We start from the raw sequence: 22,264 nt of genomic DNA on the forward strand, positions 1-22,264 counted from the left end.
GCACGTGCAGGCCCCTTTGCCAGGCCTGCCTGTCCTCTACCAGCTTCTCATTTTAGTCTCCAAGTTGCCAAGCCAGTTTGCCTGGCTTCTTCTTCAGTTGGTCCATCTTCCCCTGGCCCCCCTCAACTTGTTCCTAGTTTTTCTTAATAGTGACTTAGCTCAAGCAGTCAAATTTCCTCCTTCCTCCTCCTTTATTCCACTGAAAGAAGATCATGTCATATCATAACATTTAGGGTTTGTCCTCGCCACCAAGACCACAGGGCTTACCTCCAAGCGTGGTGGGTTTCCTGAGACAAGCATCAGGACAGGGGCACTTGCCTGTCAGTACAGTTCCTTCGGGATTCAGCTGTACCTGGGCTCCTGGTGACGGCTGTGTATCAGCTGATGCAGAATCGTCTTCAGACTCACTTCCATGGAACCAAAGGGAATTCCTCTCTGCCTCCTTTCTGTCCTGCCCAGTCTTCTGCACTCTAGTACAGCCCCAGACTTTGTTGGGAGGCTTCTGGATAGTCTGTACATGAGAAGAGAGATCACAGTCAGTGGAAGCTGAGCCCCTCTTGCACATGCAAGAGACTCCCCTTATCCTTGGTTAGGCAGCAAGGAATGGGCTTGGCCACTGGATCTATACAATGGCTCTGTTTTCAGATTGCATGGGGTGTTTTGACTTTATTTGTTTTTAAACTGTTGCATGAAATGTCTTGGAAAGGAGACGCTGCTGACAGCAGTAATGTTTTCATGTTTGGATTGTTCTATATGGCACGGTTCCCACCCCAGAGTTTGCCTTGTAAATCTGACAAATCTTCATGTTCTACGGGAGGCAGAGATACCAGGTTTGGGGATAAAGGAGTGACTGATTTGAATCCCAAAGTAATCAAGTCATCAGCTGTCTTTGTTTTACTAACAGCAGCCAAGTTGTGAGGCATAATTAGGTTAATGGTTCCTGGCTCCAGCTGTGTGTCTCACTCTGCAGAACAAAGGCAGCTCAACTGAGATTTTATAATACAGTATACTCCTCCCTTCCACCCCCCCAGCTCCCACTTCTATTGGATTAATGAAGGTTACTTCAATGGGCTTGAGTTTTAATGATTCAGATACAAATGGACATTGATGCCCTTCAGAGCTGGACACACACAGTTCCCCTTGCCTGGGTTGTATGCACGCAGACCAGGAGCGCGTACAGTGAGGGGATATTTGAATTGCTCGCTCATGCGAGCAGACCTGTGGTGTGCGCTCTGGGAATCGGACTCTGAGGTTCCCATGGCAATTTTCACAGGACAGCACGTAGGCTCCAGGACTTCCCTCCCTGTTCCTCTGCACTGAGCTGCGCTCCATTAGTCTGCATGTTCCTGCCATCTTCTCTACATCAAGCAATATAGTTTGCAAAGTGCTTTAGGTGCCCTTGTCATGAAAGGAAGTATAGAAATGTGAAATTGTCTGGATCAGTGGTGTACCAGCTGGGTACTTGGGGCAAAACTCTCTGTGTCTACTGGGACCTACTGGACTGAAAGATAAATGGGGCAGGGCAGAGCCCTGAACTAGTACCTGATGGGGCAGTGAAACATGATGGGACCCAGCCTGGCCTGGCTAGTGTGGTGTATGTGGAGGCAGAGCCTTGGGGAAGTATAACAGAGAGGGACCAATGGGGCACTCGGGCCTGAGGTCCTGGAGTCTACGATGGGGGGCGATGCCCAAAGAACCTGGGGTGAGAGTGAGTAGCTTTCCATCACCAGCATTTTGGATGCCTGCATTGGCCTCTGCCCAGGGTTACCAGCTCTTGCAGTTTTACCACAGTATTTTGTGCTTTCTTAAAGCCTCGGTTCCTGTAGTCACATAATTCCATGAAGATCTGTTTTCGTGGTTTAAAAGAAAAGTGCATTTCTACCCTCATGGTTACAGAGAAAGATTTGATAAGTAAATCCCCAGGGCTCCACATCCAGAAGCACACGAAGAGAAACCCAAATGCATTTGTTTAAAGAAAAGAATCTCCTGCCTTTGGAGTTGCCTCATGATACAGGGGGGTGGCAGCACAGCCATCCTGTTGCCTGTTGCCTGCAGCTTTGAAAGGGGAGGGGAGCTGTAGCATGCTGTTACCTCCGCACGGGCCTGTAATGAGGGATGTGAGCTGAATTACCCTGACTTTGACCCTAAATGAAACAGGGTTAAAGTTGGAGCAGTTTCGTTGCTCTTGTAACAACTGCAGAATCGTGCAGTCGTTAGATTTGCATTGCAGCTGCTTCTACCTGTATCCTGTGACAGCAGTGCATTGTCGCGTCTCTGTATGCTGTGTATGAGACGGGAGGGTGCACATTTCCTAATTTATCGATAGCAGTAAAATCACAAGCAGGCACTGAGTGCGAGCACACTTGCCAAGCTAGTTTCCCAGTTGGTTGCCTCTTTCCCCTCTTGTAAACCTGTAAGCATTTGGACCACACTGGGATGGGACCACATCTAGCCTTTCTATAAGAGATGCCTTCTGTTAGCCACCTGTCATTGAGCTAAATGCAGAAATCCCTGGAGAAAATGGTATAGCCCGTATTGGAAGTTAGATTAGATGCCATCCTGGCCTTTTAAAGTCAATGTACAAATGTTCCAACTGAAATGAAAAAACCTGTGGTTCTTCTAGTCTGGGGTTGTGTGCATGCACAACTGCCATGGAGCTGGTGCTGGGGCTGTGGAGCCTAGCACAGCTGTTTGTAGTCTCCCGGCTGCCTGCTACAGCTGCCCAGAGCAGGGAGAAAGCAGAGCAGCAAATTGTATGGAGGCAGGGAACAGAAAGCAGAGGGTATGATATGGCAGGTGAAGAGGGTGGGAGTGACACTTGGAAAGAGTGTGGAGCTAATTTGTGGCAAAAAGCTAGACCCCCGCTGCTCTAGTTCATCCACTTACCGCAAGGTAAGATTGTTTCCTGTGTTGTTCCTATGTGCCTTTTCTAACATTTGAAGTTGTGTTATCTCCTGTAAGTCCTAAAAAGTCAGAAATCTGTTGCAAAAGGCACTTACCCATTTTAAACCCGTTGCCATCAAATATTAGGCTGCTGTCTTCTTACAGGGTTTGGCAGAAAAAATTAGCTGGATGTAATCCAAGTTTCTGAATTTTCAGAAAATTTTACTTTAAGATATGCTGATTGGGTGGGTGCTAGAAATCTTAAATCTGTTGATTGAACATTGTTTACTAGACAAACTGAATTAATCACCTGCCCAAAATGCCAGTTGAAGTTTATTGATAATGTTTATTAACTTGTCCTAATTGAGATTGTTTCTTGATTACAGCAGAAGTAATGACATGAATGTTTTTGAAAACTAAAGTTTAAACTTAGGCTGTGTAAAGGAGAGAATGCAGTAGGTTCTTCTTAAAATTGATCAAATTGCCTCTTTGGTTTATGCACTATCGCTTTCCATTCCAGGTGATCAGCTTTTTCAGCTCCCGGTTAGAGCAAGCTGGAGCTGAGTTGTCAGTGGAGCGAGTTCTGGAAATCATCAAACAAGGAGCTGTCGCGTTGCCCAAAGATAGGCTAAGGGTAAGTGATGGGAAAGGCTCAGTTGATTAAAATGGAGTGTTCTGATCCATCACACACACGCCCTTTATTTAATATGTCAAAATGTTGTCTTTCCATTACATTCAGATCTTAAGACACTGACTTATGGACCATAATACAGATGCATTTTAAATTAAAACACCTCATTAATTTGGCACAAAAGGCTGTGCACAAAAGGTGGGGTTTTCCTTAATTATATTTTTTGATTTGTTACTGAATTTTGGAGCCTAGTTTCTCTAGAACAAAAATCTAGAGTGGGGCTTTCCTTATTATGCCTCCAAGAGTCAATTTATCCCCTCTCATCACAGTGTTAAAACTGTGAGGCCATCATCTTTTCTTATCTTGGCTTTATCACCCTCCTTCTCTGGCCTTCCAGAGAACTAGTCTGTTCCTCTCAGGTCTGTTGCAAACACTGTTAGGATCACTTTCCTGGCTTCTCATTCTGGAGCAGAAACAAAATGGTGTAGTGAAAATGAATCCAGGACTTTGGAAGCCCAATCGTTATCTGGCCACTGATTTCCTGTACCACTATGGGCAAGCCATTTAAAATCTTCCCTACATTCACCCTCTGTTCACCCTCTGTACAATAGGGATAACAGTTCTTCCCTGCCTTTCAGGGGTGTTATAAAGATAAAATCCATTAAGTGGGGTGCAGTTCTCAGGTACCACCATAATGAGGGCCTTAGGAGTATCTAGATAGATAAACGGGACTCACATTTTTGCATTAGTTAGTGTCTTCTGCCTTCCCCTTCTCTGCTATGTCAGATGCTCACTGTAATCCTTAACCTCTAAGGCTCTTCACAACCCAACCCATTCCTTGCCCTCCATTTTGATATGTTATTCCTCCCTCTGTGGTTCCACCACCAATGCTGCTTCACTCACCCGTTTGTCTGCTTCTTGCTATATCACTGTTGTACTTACTTTCTGACACGGGAACTTCTTCCCCAGTGCGCATGTTTACACATGCTATTAATTTGCATTAGGCTTACTGCACAATAAAGCCCTCTGCCAGATGGGGCTTCCTGGCCCAGCAGGAGGTTCACTGGGAGCTGTTTCAGGTGTGGGGCAGCTGCTGGTAAGCCTCCTGCCAGGTGGGGTGTACTGGGCTTGCTGGCAGCTGCCCTGCTTGGGTTCCCAGCCTGGCTACCCCTGGAGCAGTTCTGCGCAGCATGGATCTGGCTGCTCTGGGGGTGGGCAGGGGCTGTGAACCGCAGGGGCTGGGCAGGCAGGGGACACGCAGAGCTGCTCTGGGGGCGTAGGTGGGGGACTGGATTACCAGTCTCTGCCCATTGTCTGAAGCAGCCAGCTTCATGCTGGGAGCTGGTACAGGAGGCAGAGAGCTCCTCAGTTCCAGCACTGATCAGCTCCTGAGGAGAGCCAGGAACTGAGCAGCACCAGGTTTGGGGACAGATGGCTCCCTGTCTCCCATGGCCCCCTGCTGCCTAGGCTGACTGGGAGCAAATTTGCTCCCAGTTAGCATCTACATGAGCATTACTGTGCAGTAACTACTGTGCAGTAATCTAATACCTGTATTTATAGGTACTAGCTAACTGCACAGTACTCTGCTTTACTGCTCAGTAAATGTCCTGCACATGTAGACAGTGATGCTTTCCTGTACAGTAGATTAATCCATTGTGCAGTAAAACGTCTTGTGTAGACATGCCCAGCATCAGTAAAGGCACTGCATTATTTTCCTCCTGATTCCTCTACAAGACCCACTTCCATTGATACCTCCAGGAAATTTTCAGGCAATAGATAGGACATGGGCAGGGTCTGGGTGGATGCAGATGACTACTGATATTTAAGTGCTCTCTGAGAAGACCTAGGTGCGCATGGAGCCAGGCTGTGTAAGCGTATATTTTTATTATACTTTTCTCTGTCTTCCATCCCTGACTTGTTGCAGCCACATGTCTTGTCTAGGTAAGAGTATAAATTCTTTGGGGCAGGAAGCTTTCATAGCCTGGATCATTCAGTGTCCCAATCCTGAGTGGGCCTTCAAGGTGGTATTGTAATAGCATAAATTCATAGAATCATAGAAAAGTGGGCTGGAAATGACCTTCAGAGGTCGTCTAGTCCAACCCCCTGTCTGTTCAAAGCATCCATGGTCAAATCCATGGTCTCTCCTTTTAGTAAAACTACAGTCAACCCTGACACAAAACCCAAAACATTACACCCTAACCTGCCACAAATATGTGGAGGGACCATGGCATCTGTCACCCTGCTGCTGTAAAGATTGTTAATATATACTTGAGAGATCCCAGGAAGAGGGCCACATGCCCACTACAGAGGAAGGCAAAAACCCCAGCAGTCTGTACTAATCTGACCATGGAGTAAAATTATTTCCAGACCCCAGATATGGCAGTTGGTCTTATCCTGAGCACAGGAGCAAGACTGTCTAACCAGAAAACTTTGGGTTTAAGTTAAAGGAGTTCCTCGCTTTAAGTCTGGTTCCCAGGCTGCTAGATCATGGCCTCCCTAGCTTGGGGTTTGAGCTGTACTGTGATCTTGTGATAGTGCCACAATGACCTGTGTACAAAGACAACAACGAAGGAAATCTCTTTTGAATTACTGCTGTTCCATGTGTTGAACTGTCAGAGAGAAAACACTCTTGTACAGATAATGGAAAGCTTCAGCTAGCTGAATATTTTTGTCATTTTAGAGTTAGATTCATAAGAACATAGGACAAAAAGGGGCTTCCTACCTAATCAGGTCAAGTTTGCTGCCATGGCAGGCCCCATATTATATAGTCCCTGTCACAAACTATTGAATTCCATTTAGAAGTTAGGTGTTTTCCCCTCACTACTGCAGCTGGAAGATTGCTTCAAAATGCTGTGGTTAGACATCATCAGGGATCCTGGTTTTCTTTGTTTAAAAAATCTAAAATTCTCTGATTAAAAAAACAGTAAGATTTGTAGTCTTCCATGTTGAAAATGAAGCGCCACTATATAGATATAGGTGTCAGCTGAACACAATGTTTTATTGATATTTACAATTTTAAAGCAGTTTGGAGGCCTACCAGTGCCTCAATCATTAAAGTAAAATAAATTTGAAATACCTATATATTTTGGCATTTGATTTTGTTTTCTATCATGGAAAAGCAGAGCTCCCCCTGCCCACTTTGCCCACCAGGACACAGGTCCAGCTGCAGCTGTCCCCTCCACTGCTTTGTGGTGCTGAGCAGCCCTGGTATGCCAGTGTCCTGCCCGTGCCCATACCATTGCCCCTCACTCCCAACCCACAGCCCCCCTTCCCTCAACTCTGCTGGTGTCCCTCCTGACCCACAGCCCCCTGCCCCAGGCCCCAGCTCCCCAGTGTGTGGGGCAGGGCAGGTGTGGACATAGGCAACACCATAGGCAACAGGTTGTGGGACTGGGGGGGGGGCTCATGCCCCCCAGATTTCTGTACCGAGCACAGGGCTGCCGCCTGCCTAGACTGGAACTGAGCAGGAGCTGCCTCTGTGGCTCAGCAGGACCCGGCACAGAAAGGTGGGGCGGGAGGCTGCTCCACTGCTGGGAGTGCTGTGTCACCATGGCTGCTAAGGTGAGGCACCCACTACCCACTGCTGCAGTGCAGGGGCACAACTCTGTTTCTGGCAGCAGCAGCCGCACTGAACCTCTCCTCCCCTCACTGCCCTCCTGCACCAGGTACCGCTGGCTGAGCTGCGAAGGCAGCTGCTGCCCAGTGCCGGTCCAGCCAGGCTGCAGCTCTGTGCCCTGCTGTAGGGACAGATATCTGTGGGGGGCACATGCCCCCTTATGCCTCCCTGACGCATCACCTCTGGGCCCAACCCCTCCCAGTGAATGTACACAGAAGTGGGGAGCTCCTTTCTTCCCACACCCGCCCCTGATGAACTGCCCTTGGCTACATCCCAGTCCCTGGCTGGGCCCTGCAGCTGCACATTCCCACCTGCTCCAGCCCTGACCCTGGACACCACACACTACTCTGGCTGGGCAGCACCCCCAGCCACCATCCCTGCCGCACTCCCTCCCTTGCCAAGTGGGTTTGGTGGAAGCTGCTACCATCACCTCAGTCTTCCCACAAGTTGTGTTGCACACTGCCCCTCCATATGTCACCTAAGGCTCCCTGCCCCCCCCTCCCCCCCCCCCAATTTATCACCTAAGCCCTGTTCCCCCATAAATTTACCTGCAGGGAGCTCCGGGAGCTGCTCTCCCACCACACTGCTTAGCTGTAATTGCTGGCCATGTGCATCTGTGTGCATGCCCATGCACATAGTGCCCCTGCCTCTGTTGCCCTCCTCCTACTCCTCCCTACCCCAAGCAGCCCCTTGCAGGCTGGAATTCTACCAGCCTGCAAGGGGACACCCACAGTTTCCCACATTTTTCTCCTTTAAAGGAGCAAATCTGTGATTTTCTCCTTTAAAGGAGCAAATCAACATTTTTCCATGGGAAACAGAAAACCCAGATCCCTAGACATCATCTTCTAACTTCCAGTTTCTAACTTCTAGCCTAAATTTATTCACAGGCAATTTATATCAATTGCATGATTAAATAATACATTGATAATTGACAAAGATCGAAGGTTAATTCCTTAGTGTGCCATGTTATGATTTGGGATCCCTGCATTGTGAACTGAGGCAGCATGCCAGGTGATTTTGAGGAAAACTTGTTTCAAAGCCAATCTTCTGATAAATACAGCTTTGTACATTTGTCGCTTGTACATTTATAATTAACATTCAAACCAATCTGTATTTTTGCAGTGCCTTTCATCAATGAATCAAAACTTCTTTACAGATATTAGGCTGACATTTGAGTTCATGGAATGAACATGCTTGACAGGCCACATATAATGCATTAGGAAGAAACTTCCCACCGTATAAAGCAAAACATTTTATTTTTGCAAACACCTTTTTAAGTGCTGAGGCAAGGTACTGGAGTATTAAAGTTACAGAAAATGAGGCCAGGAAAAGCGTGTCTCTTTCCCAGAGTAATGTAAGTTAACGGCAGGGTAGGAAGAGAGCCTAGGCTCCCTGACACCCAGTCACTTGTTCCACCCAATACCAAGTGCTATGTTATATTATTGTCCCTTTGCTGAACAAAGGTCAGGTCAGAGCAGGTCATTTGCTTGTCCTGAGCAGAAATCAGTGCTGTAGGCAGGGGTTTTCTTAGGGTAATTTATTTATAAAAAGAGTGCAGATTCGTTTCCTCTAACAGGGATGGTAACAAACAACAATTCAAGAGACTCCTTCCTGCAGAGCTCTCCTGTCGGGCCTCTGTGCTGTCTGCACACGCAGACATTTTGTACCACTCTGTCTCCCTAGGGTACACCACAAGTCTGACTGTCACATTTCTCTTTCTGCTTCAGTCCCTGATTTTTTAACCAAGCCTTGACTTTGTCCCCACACCTCAAAAAAAGGAAGTGCTTGGAAAGTTTCAGAGAAGGACAACAAAAATGAACAGAGGGCTTTCCATCTGAGGAGAAATGTAAATAGGATTTTCATCTTAGAAAAGAGACCCTTGAGCAGGAACATGATCGAGATCAACAAAATATATGGTGCTGAAGAAGTAATAGGGATTTATTATTCATAATCTCTCAGAGACGAGAACAAGGGGACAGTAGGCAGTAGGTTTAAAACACACAAGAAGCAGTTCTTTTTACACGGCGTGCAATTCACTAGTGGAACTCACTGCCACAAGGTATTGTGGAGGCTGGTAGCTCAGACCGGTTCAAAAGGGGATGAGACAAATTCCTGCCTGCGGGTATTGAACATGGCAGATGGGTAGAGACTCTGAATCAGAGCTTTGTAAGCCTCTGAATGCTGGAAGCTTCAATAGGAGAGGATCAGGGGGCAGAAGATTTTGGGCATGCTCCGTTTGTCCTCCTCCTCAGCATCCACGCTTTGTCACTGTGGAGACAGGATACTGGATGAGCCCATGGTCTGACCTAGAAAATGGAATTTATAGTGAAATTCCTAATTGAAAATGAGGGGTGCTGCCTAGAAAGGTGAGACTGAACATCTGCCCTCCTTCTGCACAGGTGTTGTGCAGCCCAAAGGAACCTCAGTGCATTAGCAGCCAGATGAAGGAGGATAGCTATAATCCATACAGTACCTTTAGTGAGGCTCCCGATGTGATTGCTACACGCTGTGATAAGCTCTTTCCATAGTGCTTTCATTCTGAGGACTCGGACACCTGTGACCCCAAACATTCAAATTGTTCTCACCTTTCACTATAACATCAGGTTTAGGAGGAGTAGCAGTGCCAGCCTGACAGACTCTCCCAGCTGCTGCTTAGACATGGCACAGAAAGTAAGTCTGGTGAGCAGGAAGCAGACTGGCACAGAGGCATGAGGGCTTTTTGTCCCTTGCTGAAGGCAGCTGCACATCCCAGTGGCTCCGTTCAGGGCTTTCTTTTTCAATTAAAAAATAAGGAAATTCAAGGGGTAAAATAGCAAGTGTTCTGGACTGATCTGGCTTTTGTTGACAAGGTGAATTTTCAGGAGGAATTAGAACTTGAGCATATTGCTGCAGCCATTGTTAAAATATGGATGAATGTAAGCCCAAAATAAAAGCACTTGCAACAGGATCCTGCTCTGCATAATGGTGCTTATCAGTTTCAGAGCCCTGCCTGCCCATTCCTAGCCACTTCCACGTGCATCTGTCAGGGGCACGTGGCTCTGAAGTCCATCTGAAAATGCCAAAAAAAATTTGGCTGGTTAGGTATATGTGAAGATTAATTGCCTGAAACTGTTGGACCAATAAATGCTGAGAAATGGAAGCTCTGTGTCTTATTTTCCTTACTGTTTTGAAGCAAACTGACTCCTGTTCAAGATAAACAAAATATAATTAACATTACTTGAAACTAGGAGTTTTTAGTACTGCACTGAGCAAGGCAGGGGAAGTCCAAACTTGAGTAATTAGTCTTTAGAAGATCCCTGCATAAACAGAGAGATAAAGGGCAGGTGCTGAAATCAAGAGCTGGTTATTTCTTCTTTAGCCCATGGGAGGAGATAAATGAAGCTAATATGCCTGAGACTGAGGTGGAAGCCACGGCTCAGAGATAGAGCTGTCTCCTTTGCAGACAAGCAGTCCACAATCCAGGCTCCCTGTTTTATTGCAAAAGCTTATTAAGAGCAATTTAAAGATCATGGTGATAGGTGAAAATTGGCCTTGTTCTGTCTCTTTCTTCCCCTTCCCCTCCCCTATTTTTTAAGTTCACAGGCTGTCTTTCTTCCCTTTGCAGAATTATCTGTAGTTTGAGGATTAGGAGCGTGAGAGAAGTGAGACTGTGTCTGGAGTCTGGGAGTTATCTCAGGATTTTCAAGGGGAGTTAGCCAGCAGATAACTGCCCTTTTACAATAAGTGAGAAAACTTGTTCTCAATGCCAGCTATTAACTGGAAGCTGACATTTGCGTTCATGGAACGAACGCACTTGAGAGACCACATTTAATGCTTTACAAGGAAACTTCCCGCTGGGTAAGCCATTTTTAAAGTTAAGACATTTGGTGTTTATGCACACTTTTGTAAGCTGAATTTTTGCTCTGCATCCTTCTTCCCTCTCTGGTGTTGCACCTTCTTTCTGCGTGCTGCTTTGTAACCTCACTTTTCACTGTATAAGAAGGCCATTATGTTCCTATACTGCGCCTCTGTGATATGTGATGTGTTGTTTAACCTTCATCAGAATGTGTTCTAGTTTCACAAGCACTAAAGCTTGTGCCAAAAATGGTAATTGGGGGGGGAAAAAAAGCCATGATCCAACCAGTGCCCTGACAATGCAGAAACCCTGGGTTACAGAGTTCAGAGCCTTACTCGGAAGCCTGCTCTTCTGTTTAGCTAAGCACTTCCAGCACAGTCAACTTCCATTTCTTTATAGAAATCAAACCCTTAGTCATCAGAGTGCAGATTGTAGGGAACAGAGGTGAGATTGGAAATGGGGTGATTCTTGAACGCTGTTTAGCAGCTGCCCCAGAGCTACTTCACTGACTGAGGATACCATTCAGCTGGTTGCAGAAGTATTGCCGAGCCCAACAGTTCAGACAGAGCTCAAATAAGAGGCTGATATAATTAAAATTGAGGGGGGTTAGGCAGAGGTGATTATGGAAAACTCCATTTTCTGCCCTTGAACTCTTGAGGATATTTTCACTGCAAAAGCTTCAGACAGATGTGCTGTTTTAAAGGGCATGGAATGTACTTACAGCTTAGGCACGTGCGTCAGCTGAACCGATGCCACTGTTCCATCTGTCCACTTGTAGCATGGGATAAGTGGGGCTAAACTGCTGACAGCAGTTTAAACTTGTTTCATTCAGGTTTAAAGTTACAGCAGTTGAGTTCCACTTGTACTAGTATAGGAGCGTGCAGATGGAACAGTGACATTGGTTCAGCATGGTTCGTGGTTAAATCAGTATTGTTTTAAGCCAGTCTGTCTTTTAACGGTTCATACCCAAACTTAATATGAATATTAATTCAGTTGCTGTCCACAAACAGACACCTTTTTGTCAAGTGTGAACAAGATTTTAACTGGCCCAAGAAGGCATATTGGCCACAGCAAGTGGAAAAAAACCCTCATCAACTGCTAATATGACCCTAAAAGAGTGTGGACACCACCTAGTAGAGGACTAATGGTGCTATCTCCCCATAGTTAGCTTCCTGTGCCGAGAACAGATAAACACGCTTTCCCATAGTGAAGAATTCATTGAAAGATCCATTTTGGGGCAGTGCTGAGAGTCAAGAGATAGGCCCCAACAGTCTTGGTGTCACACACGAGTTGAGTGAGTTGCAGCACTGGTATGGAGGCAGCAATTGAAGTAGTATTTCCCAGTCTGGTTTCAGATAGGTTAACTTGAGAGGAGTAACTCAAGTGAAGATAGTCTGTGTCAGCTTTGCAATAAGGGATATGCTTAGAGGAAAGTGCTCCTGAGCTCCCAGAAGCTGGAGGAGGAAGGAATCTTCTGAATTTGCAGAGGGTGGACCAGACTCTCATTTCTGCTCACAGCTTTGGGGAGTTTCCCCCTAGCCTTTGGAAAATGTCAAAAGGAATGTCCCCCTCCCTGGTCACTCCTGGCAAATAGGTATAGGCAGTTGCAGTTTGATGATAGGGTTATTGTTAATTTGCCAGTGGACTGAGCTTCTCCAGTGCTGGCCTTGCCTCCAGAGTTTTTCATTTAAGGTTGATTAGAAATCGTTCTTCTCTCGATGCAAACTGCCACAGTTTTCTTTGGCTTTACCTTCTTCAGACTTTGGTACTGCAATTGGCTGTTCAGAACTTTCTGAGTTTCCCTTGGAAAGAATTTATTTGTATTTGATGCAGAACGCAGCAAATCACCTATATAGTGTGGATCCCAGTGAGCACATTGCTTCTGTGCTCTGTGGTCTGCGTTGGCCACTGATTTACTTTTCACTTCAACTAAAGCGGCCGGTTGCAAACTCTGTACGATCTAGGATGCAACTACCCGAGAGCGTGTCCTTGGTCCAGGTGAGCTCAGCTGTGTTGCCCTGGCTGCTGCTGATCACTAGAGTTTCTATGCGGGCACCTTTGTGGCTGGGCGTTTCCCACCGAGTTCCCCAGTGCTTGGAGGTCACTCCCTGCTGCTGTCAAAACAAGGCTTTGTCAGGCTTCAGAGCATGGTGCAAAGAACATTGGTTTATAAAGGCATTTAAATAAACACCATGGCAAATCCACAGTTGATTTAATTTAAACTGTTTTTCCCTGCCTGCAACTCCCCTTTGCCTGTTTGAATTGTAACAGTGCCCAGCTGCCGTGGACTCGGGCCACAGAATGAAAATACAGTAATATCACAGAGCACTGTACAGGGGCAAATGGTGGATCAGTGCTGGAGATCAGGGACTCCCTTGACAGAGCCCAGGGGTGTAGCACTGGGTGAGGGAGAGGGAAGCGGAAAAGAAAACTTCCTAAAAATAAATTCTTCGTTGGATTTTTCTCCATATTTATATTTTCTGCCTTAAAGGTCAAGGATCTGGCAATACTGGAAGCTGACTGTCTGATACATCCTTAGGCCTGACATTACGCAGGCAGCTGTAGTGCAGCTTCCCTTTACTAAGCCACAGCTGCTATTAACTCTGAACCTGAGAAAGATCAGCCTACGAGGAAGAGGGCATAGGGTGCATCGTTTGACAAACTCTCCAGATGCTCAAAATACATGAAAACAATACGCCCTGGTTTTCTCATGTCTGCTTTGGGCAGATTACTTGGCAGATAGCAACCAGCAGCTTTCTTCTGAGTGCCTGTAAATGAGCTCAAATATGGGGCTAACTGAAAGAGATTGAGAAGTCAAACTTCCTTGCTTCTGTGAGCTAACCTAGAAGCAATGAATAACAATTCATGTTTCTTTGGAAGGCATTTATATGCAGAGGTCAGATTCTCACAGGCTCTGGGCAGAAAAGAATGTGCTGTCCATCCCTAAAGAAATATGGTCTAGGATAATGGATGTTTCCAGGAAAAATTATCCAAGGGGTTTTGACAGGACTTACAGCTGGAATACTGTCCGGTTCAGGAAGGCACATCAGCACGTGCCCAAGGGCTGGTGTGCATGCAGAGAACACTGGTTAAACTCAGACTGTGGTTATAATCCAATTTAGTTAAAGTAGGGCAAAGCCCTGTGTGAACACATGTATTTCAGTTCAAGCCAGACTTGTATCAGTTAGCTCAAGCAGTTAGGAACAGCTATAGCTAAACATAATAAAGCCACTTTTAAGCCAAAATAAGTGTGTCCACATAGGAGGAGGCATCATTTTAACCTGTTTAATTAAAGGAGTGGAAGTTCAGATGGAGTGTGTGAGTAGTGCTAGTAAAGTGAGTTGAGACCTATTCACATGCTTTAAGTTGGGAAAGTGCCTTAGTACTTCCCTGGATAGCAACCGCTAGATTGGTTCCATATTAAAGAAGTTTATAAGGGAGGGTAGTATGTCAACAAATTCTTCACTCTCCTCATTCATTTGCAGTATCTTCAAATTACTGAGAGTCTTGAGAACCAAAACCCAGATCTCCTGGGTGGTAGTTGAGAGATGAACATCTTGTGTAATTATTTCCGAACAACAATACAAAGAGGCTCAAAAATGCTCCCTTAGGAACATTTGAGTAGCTAACCAAAGTACATTTGTCAAACATACAATATACTAAGAAATATTTGCAGAGGAGTCACAGGTACACTTACGTACAACATTTCTATCTTCAGGCTATCTGAAGTTTTCACTAAGCTTACTTAGTTATTCTTTTACACTACAGTTCTGTTCACTGAAAGAACAAGGACACAAAAATAACTGTTGCAACATTTTCAGATCCACAATCATTTGAGAAATGTGTTCACCTCATTTATGATGAGGCTTTCCAAAACCCAGTGCTGCACCACTGAAATGTTCTTGGTTCAAAATTTATTCCAGTGGGCTCTGAAGAAGTGTAAATAGTGCTTTTCCTCCATATATATAATATGAATTCTGCAGATGAGTGGGATCAATTACTAGTAAAATGCTGTTTTCCAAGCCATGTTTCTCATACGTTGGAAGAAATCCTGTAAGTTGGAAGCTTTAAGGAAGGCAAAATAAATTGATACTCTTAACTATTTGGAAAGTAGATCAATTTGAAACTTTCAATTAACAAAAAACCTCAGAGCTTTACTTTACTGTACTCAAGATATAAAATTTTGGCTTAATATGGTGAGTCATTCGTAAAGCATATTTAAAAAAAAATAATCGTTTTGTGTTAGAATTTTTAAAACTAAAAAGCAACCAGAATGCTGAACATAATTACCGCTCTAGTAAACATGGAATCTTAAAAGTTGTGCGCGCCAAAATTTGGCTTTTTTTAGTGGTCTGAGAACAGTCTTTTTTGCACATACGGTCCTAGTTATATTGAGTATATTTTCTGTCAAAAGATTGCCAGTTTGAGCAGCGGTAGTGTGTTCCATGGCATCTACAACCTCTGCGTGGCTCTCCCAAAGAGAGTTAGTTAACATTGTAACTGATACCGTATTTATACATTATGTTCAGGCCTGTTTAAGAAGGGGATGTGTCGTCCATCTCTCCCCAGGTGTCTTCTGGATGTGAAAATTCTGTAATACACGCTTTAATTAAATTATTTTCATAGACTTATGTGCAGGAGAGGGGTGGGGGGACTCTCAAATGACTCCAGGAAACTTATTTTAAAAATGTAGCTACTCCTGAGAACCCAAACAACTGAGACTTGCTTTTATGTCTCAGCTGTCACTCAGTGCTGGAATTCAAACAGCATTTTCACTTAACTTTTGCTTCGAGGGCTTGCTGGGGATTTTTCCAGTAGTGGTCAGGGAAAATTTCATTGCGGGGAGGGGAGAGGAGCAAATAAAAAATAACTTGTTGATATTGTTAACCAGGACTAGAAAGAAACAGCAATTTTATATTACTTGTCCTCCTGGCACAAAGTTAAAAACATGCTAATGCTTTTCTGACACCTCCCTATCAAAGAGTAATATAAACATCACTGCAACATCAGAATAGGAAAATATGCATTAGCCAGCTCTTGAGTCTCTGCTCTTTAAATCTTTCCCATGTAATATCAGATTCTTGCTTTAAATGAGCCAGAATGTTTTCCAGCAGAAAATAATAAGCCTTCAGCTTGGAAAAAGCACTCTATAAAACTTTTTTTTCATAAACCAAGAATAAACAGAGAACTTCAACCCTGTTTCCCTCCTAAAACGTGCTTTGCGATTCCTTGACATTTCAGAGACCATGCATAGGATCCTGCCCTCACTTAAGTCAATGAGCATTTTGCTGTGGACTTCAGGCTTCCACCCCATAGTTCTCCGTTTGAGCCATTGCTCTTTGTAACTGATTGGGAGCAAGGGTTTTTCCAATTCCCAGTGAAGTTAATGGGAGTCTTTTCTCTGTCTTGAAGGGGAATTTGATCAATCCCTACTTGATGAGAGGGCTGAGCTGTGATTCAGGACTTTAGATTCCTATACCAGTGACTCACTGGGAGACCCTGAGCCTCTAGACCTTGGTTTACCCATTTGTAAAATAGGCTTTTTACTTGTCCCCTTCACTAGGGTGTTGAGCCTTACTGTTTGTAAGGTGTGTTGAGATAGTTGGTGATAGTGACACTGTTTAAGTTCACCTTTCATTTTTATTATCATCATTATTTTGTAATGGTGACTATGATGTAGTATTGTGTGCTAATACAGCAGGGATGGGCAATTATTTCGGGCAGAGGGCCACTTACTGAGTTTTGGCAAGCCATTGAGGGCCACATGACAAGCAGCCAGGGGCAGATAAATATTAATTTTCTAAATTTTTTAGGGGTCCTATGGGCCAGATAGAATGGCCTGGCGGGCTGCATTTTGCCCGCCCCTGTAATGGGAATAGGTGCATTCATGTGTGTTGCTTTTCCAGTTCTTTGTCACATTACATACAGCCAACATACAGTCTGAATATAAGGAAATACAGGTTACTTGTTTACTCAATGCAAGCCAGTGCCCAGCTGTTTAGTGACCAGGTTCTGTAATAGTGCCTACTGGGGCAGCAAGCTGGGGGGGGGGTCTGCTTGTTATAAGGAAGTAACATCTGCAGTATATTACTCCAGTAGTTTTCATATGTCCATCCCCATAGCAATAGTATTTTACAAAGTTTATTGTTGCTTTGATACAGGACAGGAGTCTCAAAGAGAGGGCCTGTGGAGTTGCATCATCTGGCCTCTATGCTTTCCATACTTCAGTGTGTCCTACAGGCAGCATGCAGGGCAAGCTGAAGCAGCCACTGCATAGCCCTGGAGTGGCTGGAGCTGAACCATGCCATGCCTGGTGCCCACTCTGGCTGCTCCAGGACATGCACTGGATCCAGATGTGGAGTTGCCCTGCAGACCAGCCCTGCACCACCCATCTGGCCTGTGGGGGTGGATGAGTTTGACACCCCTGATAGAGTAGACCAGCTTCCTCCCCAGATCAGTGTGGACTGAAGGTAGTACCAAGCAGACCTCACACTGATCATCAGTCTGGTTAAGAAGCATGTTGATGAGCACTTCATGGGTTCTTGTCTGGTCTCCTTTGACCTTGTCCCCTCACAGATGTCACTGAAGTACTTACTGATACAACAGGAATCCAGTCACATCACTCTTCTTACTCATGTGCCACTCCTTCAATTACCATTATCTGCTTGAAATCCACCCTCTGTTCATTTAGCCATGCCCCTGGGCTTGTAGGACAGGTATGAGTCTTACAACATACCAACCTGTTTTTCTTCATATGTGCCTTGAACAACATAGTGAAAATGGTGCGACCCCAGAGCTTCATATAGGTTGCTGGCTTTGCTTTGAAATGTCCACTGATGGGCACCTGTGTGTGTCCTGAGTGTCCTTTTTCCATTTCTTTCTTCCAGTCCTACTCTTGCAAGTCCCACTGTTGAAGTAGGTGATAAATCTCAAACCTCACAGAACCTGTCCAAAAGGGAAATCATTCTTACATTTTATTAGATTTGCCATTAGAGACTGAGAGAACTGAAATGCCTCTATTTTGCTTTGGCTGTTAATCTCATAAGACTTTTACTTAAGTCACTGCATTTGTAGTATGCTGTAACCTGTGGTATTATACTTCATTCGAATGGCACCCCCATTTTTTTCCTGAGGAGAGCAGACATATATTTACTATTTTCATGCTTCAGGTCTCCATGTGGGTTGTGTATATTATGTGTTATATACAGCATCAGCCATACTTAGCACTTAGAATACTGCTTTCTATCTTTAGATTGCATTGCAAATATGACTAGTGTCTCAGGATCCAGTAAAAGTAAATGTTATCTTCCCCATTGCAATTGGGGAATCTGAACTACAAAGTGTTAAATGACTTGACTAAAGCCACAGAAGGGGCATCCTGGAATGGGGCTCCTGTAGTTTCCTGATCTGTATCCCATGCTCAGAACATGGTGCTCTCAAAGGTGTACTCTAGTCTTCCTCCCACCATCATATATTTGTCTCAAATGGCAAATATTTAATATGCAGAACTTTTCTTTGTTAATTTTTCCATCCTGCATTTCTTACAGAACCATCTCTTCAGTCTGAGCCTCCAATACAGTAAAACTAGGAGCCTAGCAAATCCATGCACAATCATATCATGATAAAGGACAAAATGAGTCAAATGACCAATATTTTCCTTTGTAGAAATATTTCTCCCATGGTTACTAGAGCAATAGAAGATGCAGGAAAAATAAGTTCAGGCCGTTGGGTTTGAGAGCAGGCATAACATTTCTCTGGCTTGCTTAGTTTCCTTTGTAAATAATTTGTTGTTTGTCAGGGAAATGATGTTCTACTTCCTTGTCAACTCTAGAACCTGCAGCACTTTTCTCACTGTCACTGTGACATCTGTTTCTGGGGGGGAAGTGGGGGTTAGCTAATCAACTACAGACTCTGCTGCTAATCTAAGCCTGTAAGCCACTTGAAAAGTTAGCCAGTATTTTTCTAATGAAGGGCCTGAAGTTATTATTCAAGCTATTTTTTTTTTTTGCCTTTTATCTTCCCTTCAGGGGTCATCAGACTGGCAATATTTTTTTACAAGCTCAGGCCTTGGACTTTTAAAAGTTCAAATCACTGCGCGTCAAGCTACTTGACTTTCCTGTAAAAAATGTTTGCATTGTGAATCAATTTGTAATAATATCAAAAAGGACAAATGTTCAGGTTAATTCTATATGAAAAGGTGAGTTTTAAATATACTGTCATAGCTTCCTGTGCAGTATATAGAGGGATCTAGTAGTTTTGCTTGGAGAAGTGATATTTTATGTTTGCATTGGTCAGTAGAACTATCAGGTATACTATTTACTTAGATTAAAAATTTACTTAGATTAAACCCAAGAAACTTCAAAACGCAAGAGTGGCTGTTCAGCTTCCAAAGCAGTGCAGTCTATCAGTTCCTTTAAAATATGCCCTTCAACATCTCCCTCTCTCTTGCCAGAATATATCCATATAAGAATGAGTTATTTTCTTTTCTTAGATTTCTCCAGTTTAAGAAAAGATCTCTAGCCTTCTTTTAAATATAAAGCTAGTTTTAGGACCTGACTATAAATTGTGTAAACAGTAAAAACCGTGAAAAGCCATTCACCAGTGTGTATTTTGTACTGCCATGTGTTTCCAGATCAGTTGCTTAAAGTATAACATAAGAGGTGTACTTTAGCAGTTTCAGTATTTAAGGGGATCCCACATGTTTGTGAAGGACTATCACGTTGTGCCTCAGTACGAGTTCTAAATGGAATCTGGCAGTTCCAGTGTTTGCATGGTGCTATTTGGCTCAGCGGTGATAAGCAATAGACAGTCTGGCTCCTTCAAGGAGTCTTTCAGTAATGTCTGAGTACTTGACAGTTCCGAAACCCTCTGGCTGACTTTCCCCTGTGGACCGTTCATTTATCAGGAAATGAAATTGGTTACAGGATTTCTCATGTTGCCAAACCTCACTGACGAAATCTGGTTTGTTCCTAATTTCAGAAGCAGCAAGAACAGATTAACTATTTATTCTTGTCAGTTTCTTTATGACTTTGTGTTAAAAAAAAAAAAAAAAATCCATGTTCTTTTTAACTTTTAAGGATTTCTGGAAGTTGCCAACATACATTCTCATTATATAAATTTCTTGACAAGACCATGAACCTGGTAATTTTATCTCTTAAATGTCATTCCTCTGCATTAGAGTTGCAAAAAAATTTCAAGTGATTTTAATTTTTATTAGACCTGAATGTTTTAAAATTGGTATCCAGTCTGGTAAATTAAGCATGTTCTTGGAGCTGAGAAATAGCTTTTGTGCAAAGTAGGAGGGGGAAAAAACTGAGAGAGCACAGAATTGAATAACAGATAATAGTTTATTGTTTGCAGGGAGTCATTAAAGTAGATGACCCAGTTTAAAAGAAGTTGGCAAGGAATGTAACAGATAATTTTTTAAAAAGTTATTCTGATGAACTGACAACGAAAAGTAAATGTAAACAGGATGCAGTCATCTTTGTGTGCATTCTGCTCCTATTTAAAAACCGTTTATCACATCCTGGTGGCAAAAAGTAATGCTTTAAAAAAAAACAAAAAAACAGAAAAACAACTGGGACTTGGCATGGTCTTTAAATAGAAGTACCAAAGATCCCATGCATAAGTAGCAAATGGTACAAGTTAACTGATAAAACTGATTTAAAGTCTGTGTTCTTCTAGGAGATACGCCAAGGTGCTCGGATAAAGGATGACTCTGTAGTTCTGTAGAACTTGTGTGGTCATCCCTGCTCCTGGGAGTTTAAACATGAAGTCTGGCAAGTCCCAGCCAGAAGGGAGAGTCATCGATATAAAATGTAGACAGAGCAGTGTGGCAACTATCTCATGGACAGGGTCCATCTCCCAAGACTACAAAGACTTTGTCAGCTAAACAGCCAGAGCAGTGGCTGTCATCCTGTTGCCCACCTGGCGTGAGGGCACACGCACGCAGATGGACGAACGACCAGCCGCAGTTTAACTGGTGGTCAGAGCAGAGTCCTTTTTCCATGTCACCCAAATATCTCAGTTTGTGTAACAGAATATTACAATGGAATTATTTCTATTGAAACATATCAGCGTGTTCTCATACAATCTATAACAGTAACTTTGTCTAATTAACGAGCCCAGAGGTAAAGCAGAGTGCACATGTGGTAATTATTATGGCTGTGGAAGTGGTTGCTGCATTAATTGATAGCAGTAGCAAGTAAAACAGCCCTATTTAATTTTCATCAGTTCTTATGACAAGATCCTATAAACAGGATCTTTTGGAGTCCTATCATTAGAGCTCTTTCTCTTTCTCATTAAGAAATGGCAACAGCAAAAATATTTAGGATTCCCTTAATTTTGTCTGTCCTTCCTTAACAAACCGTTGCTGAAAACAACTACTTTGTGACCTGTCAGAAAGCCTTGCATGTCTCATCTCCCACTTACTTAGATTTACAGCGTCACAAGACCAGCCTTTGGGTGCCAACCAGCGACCTTGCTCATCGTCTGGACCTTGCAGGGATAAGCCATTTCGACAGGATAAATGAATGACTTGGCCTCATCAAGTGGAGCCCTGTCACTGACGTAACTAAGAATCATGCCAGTCATATGCTTTCAAAACAGTGTCTGTGTCCAAACCTGTACTTACAAGTCTTACAAATATTGCTTTTTTCTTAAAAGACATGCAGAATATGGAGAAAATGCTACTGAAAGCTTCAAACAGAGCATTTATTTATCTTTTTTTCCATACCTAGTGAGTTCAGGAAGTAAATAAGGGCTGTATTGCTTCTATTTGGCATCCTTCCTATTACGAATGAGAGAATTAATGGAGTTCAGGTCCTCTGGACTCCTGTGTTCAAATATAGACTTGCCTTGTGGATGGAAAAACCTCTGGTGGCCTTGTCATGGTCCCAAATGTACAATTATTACTGTCATAAAATCACCCGACAGTCTAACCCAGTTTAATCTCTAAGGACAGTGCTCTTTTTACCCTTTGGACCTGTCATCCAAGTTTGTGTCTTCCAAGATGTGTTGGTGCTTGAAAAGCAATTCTAATTGCCCATTGACTTCAGCAGGAGCTGAGTTAGGTATGGACCTCTGAACAGTTTATCACAGAGTAGAAGGTGGTGGGGCTTTATCATGTGTCAACTTTTCTGCTAAAAATCTACAATGGTTTAGCTTCTGCTTAGGAGTGTATGCACAAGCCACAGCAGAGCTGCACTCCATTCACTCAGAAGCTGAGGGTAAGTGCTTTGAAAATCCCACCTCACATGTATATTGATCATTTCCTTCACACCTCCCCTTCATAAGCTGC

At 43.8% G+C, this 22,264-nt stretch overlaps 1 protein-coding gene across 1 annotated transcript in view; it reads left to right on the top strand.

Annotated features, from left to right (window-relative positions):
* The window catches only part of DYM (dymeclin), a 374,678-nt gene that overhangs the window by 320,610 nt on the left and 31,804 nt on the right, over positions 1-22,264 (top strand). Inside the window, exon 17 of the mRNA XM_006259049.4 lies at positions 3,404-3,517. Coding sequence (XP_006259111.1) covers positions 3,404-3,517 — 114 coding nt within the window. The remainder of the gene's footprint in view (positions 1-3,403; positions 3,518-22,264) is intronic.

This window comes from Alligator mississippiensis, chromosome 3 (assembly GCF_030867095.1).
Source record: "Alligator mississippiensis isolate rAllMis1 chromosome 3, rAllMis1, whole genome shotgun sequence".
NCBI lineage: Eukaryota > Metazoa > Chordata > Crocodylia > Alligatoridae > Alligator > Alligator mississippiensis.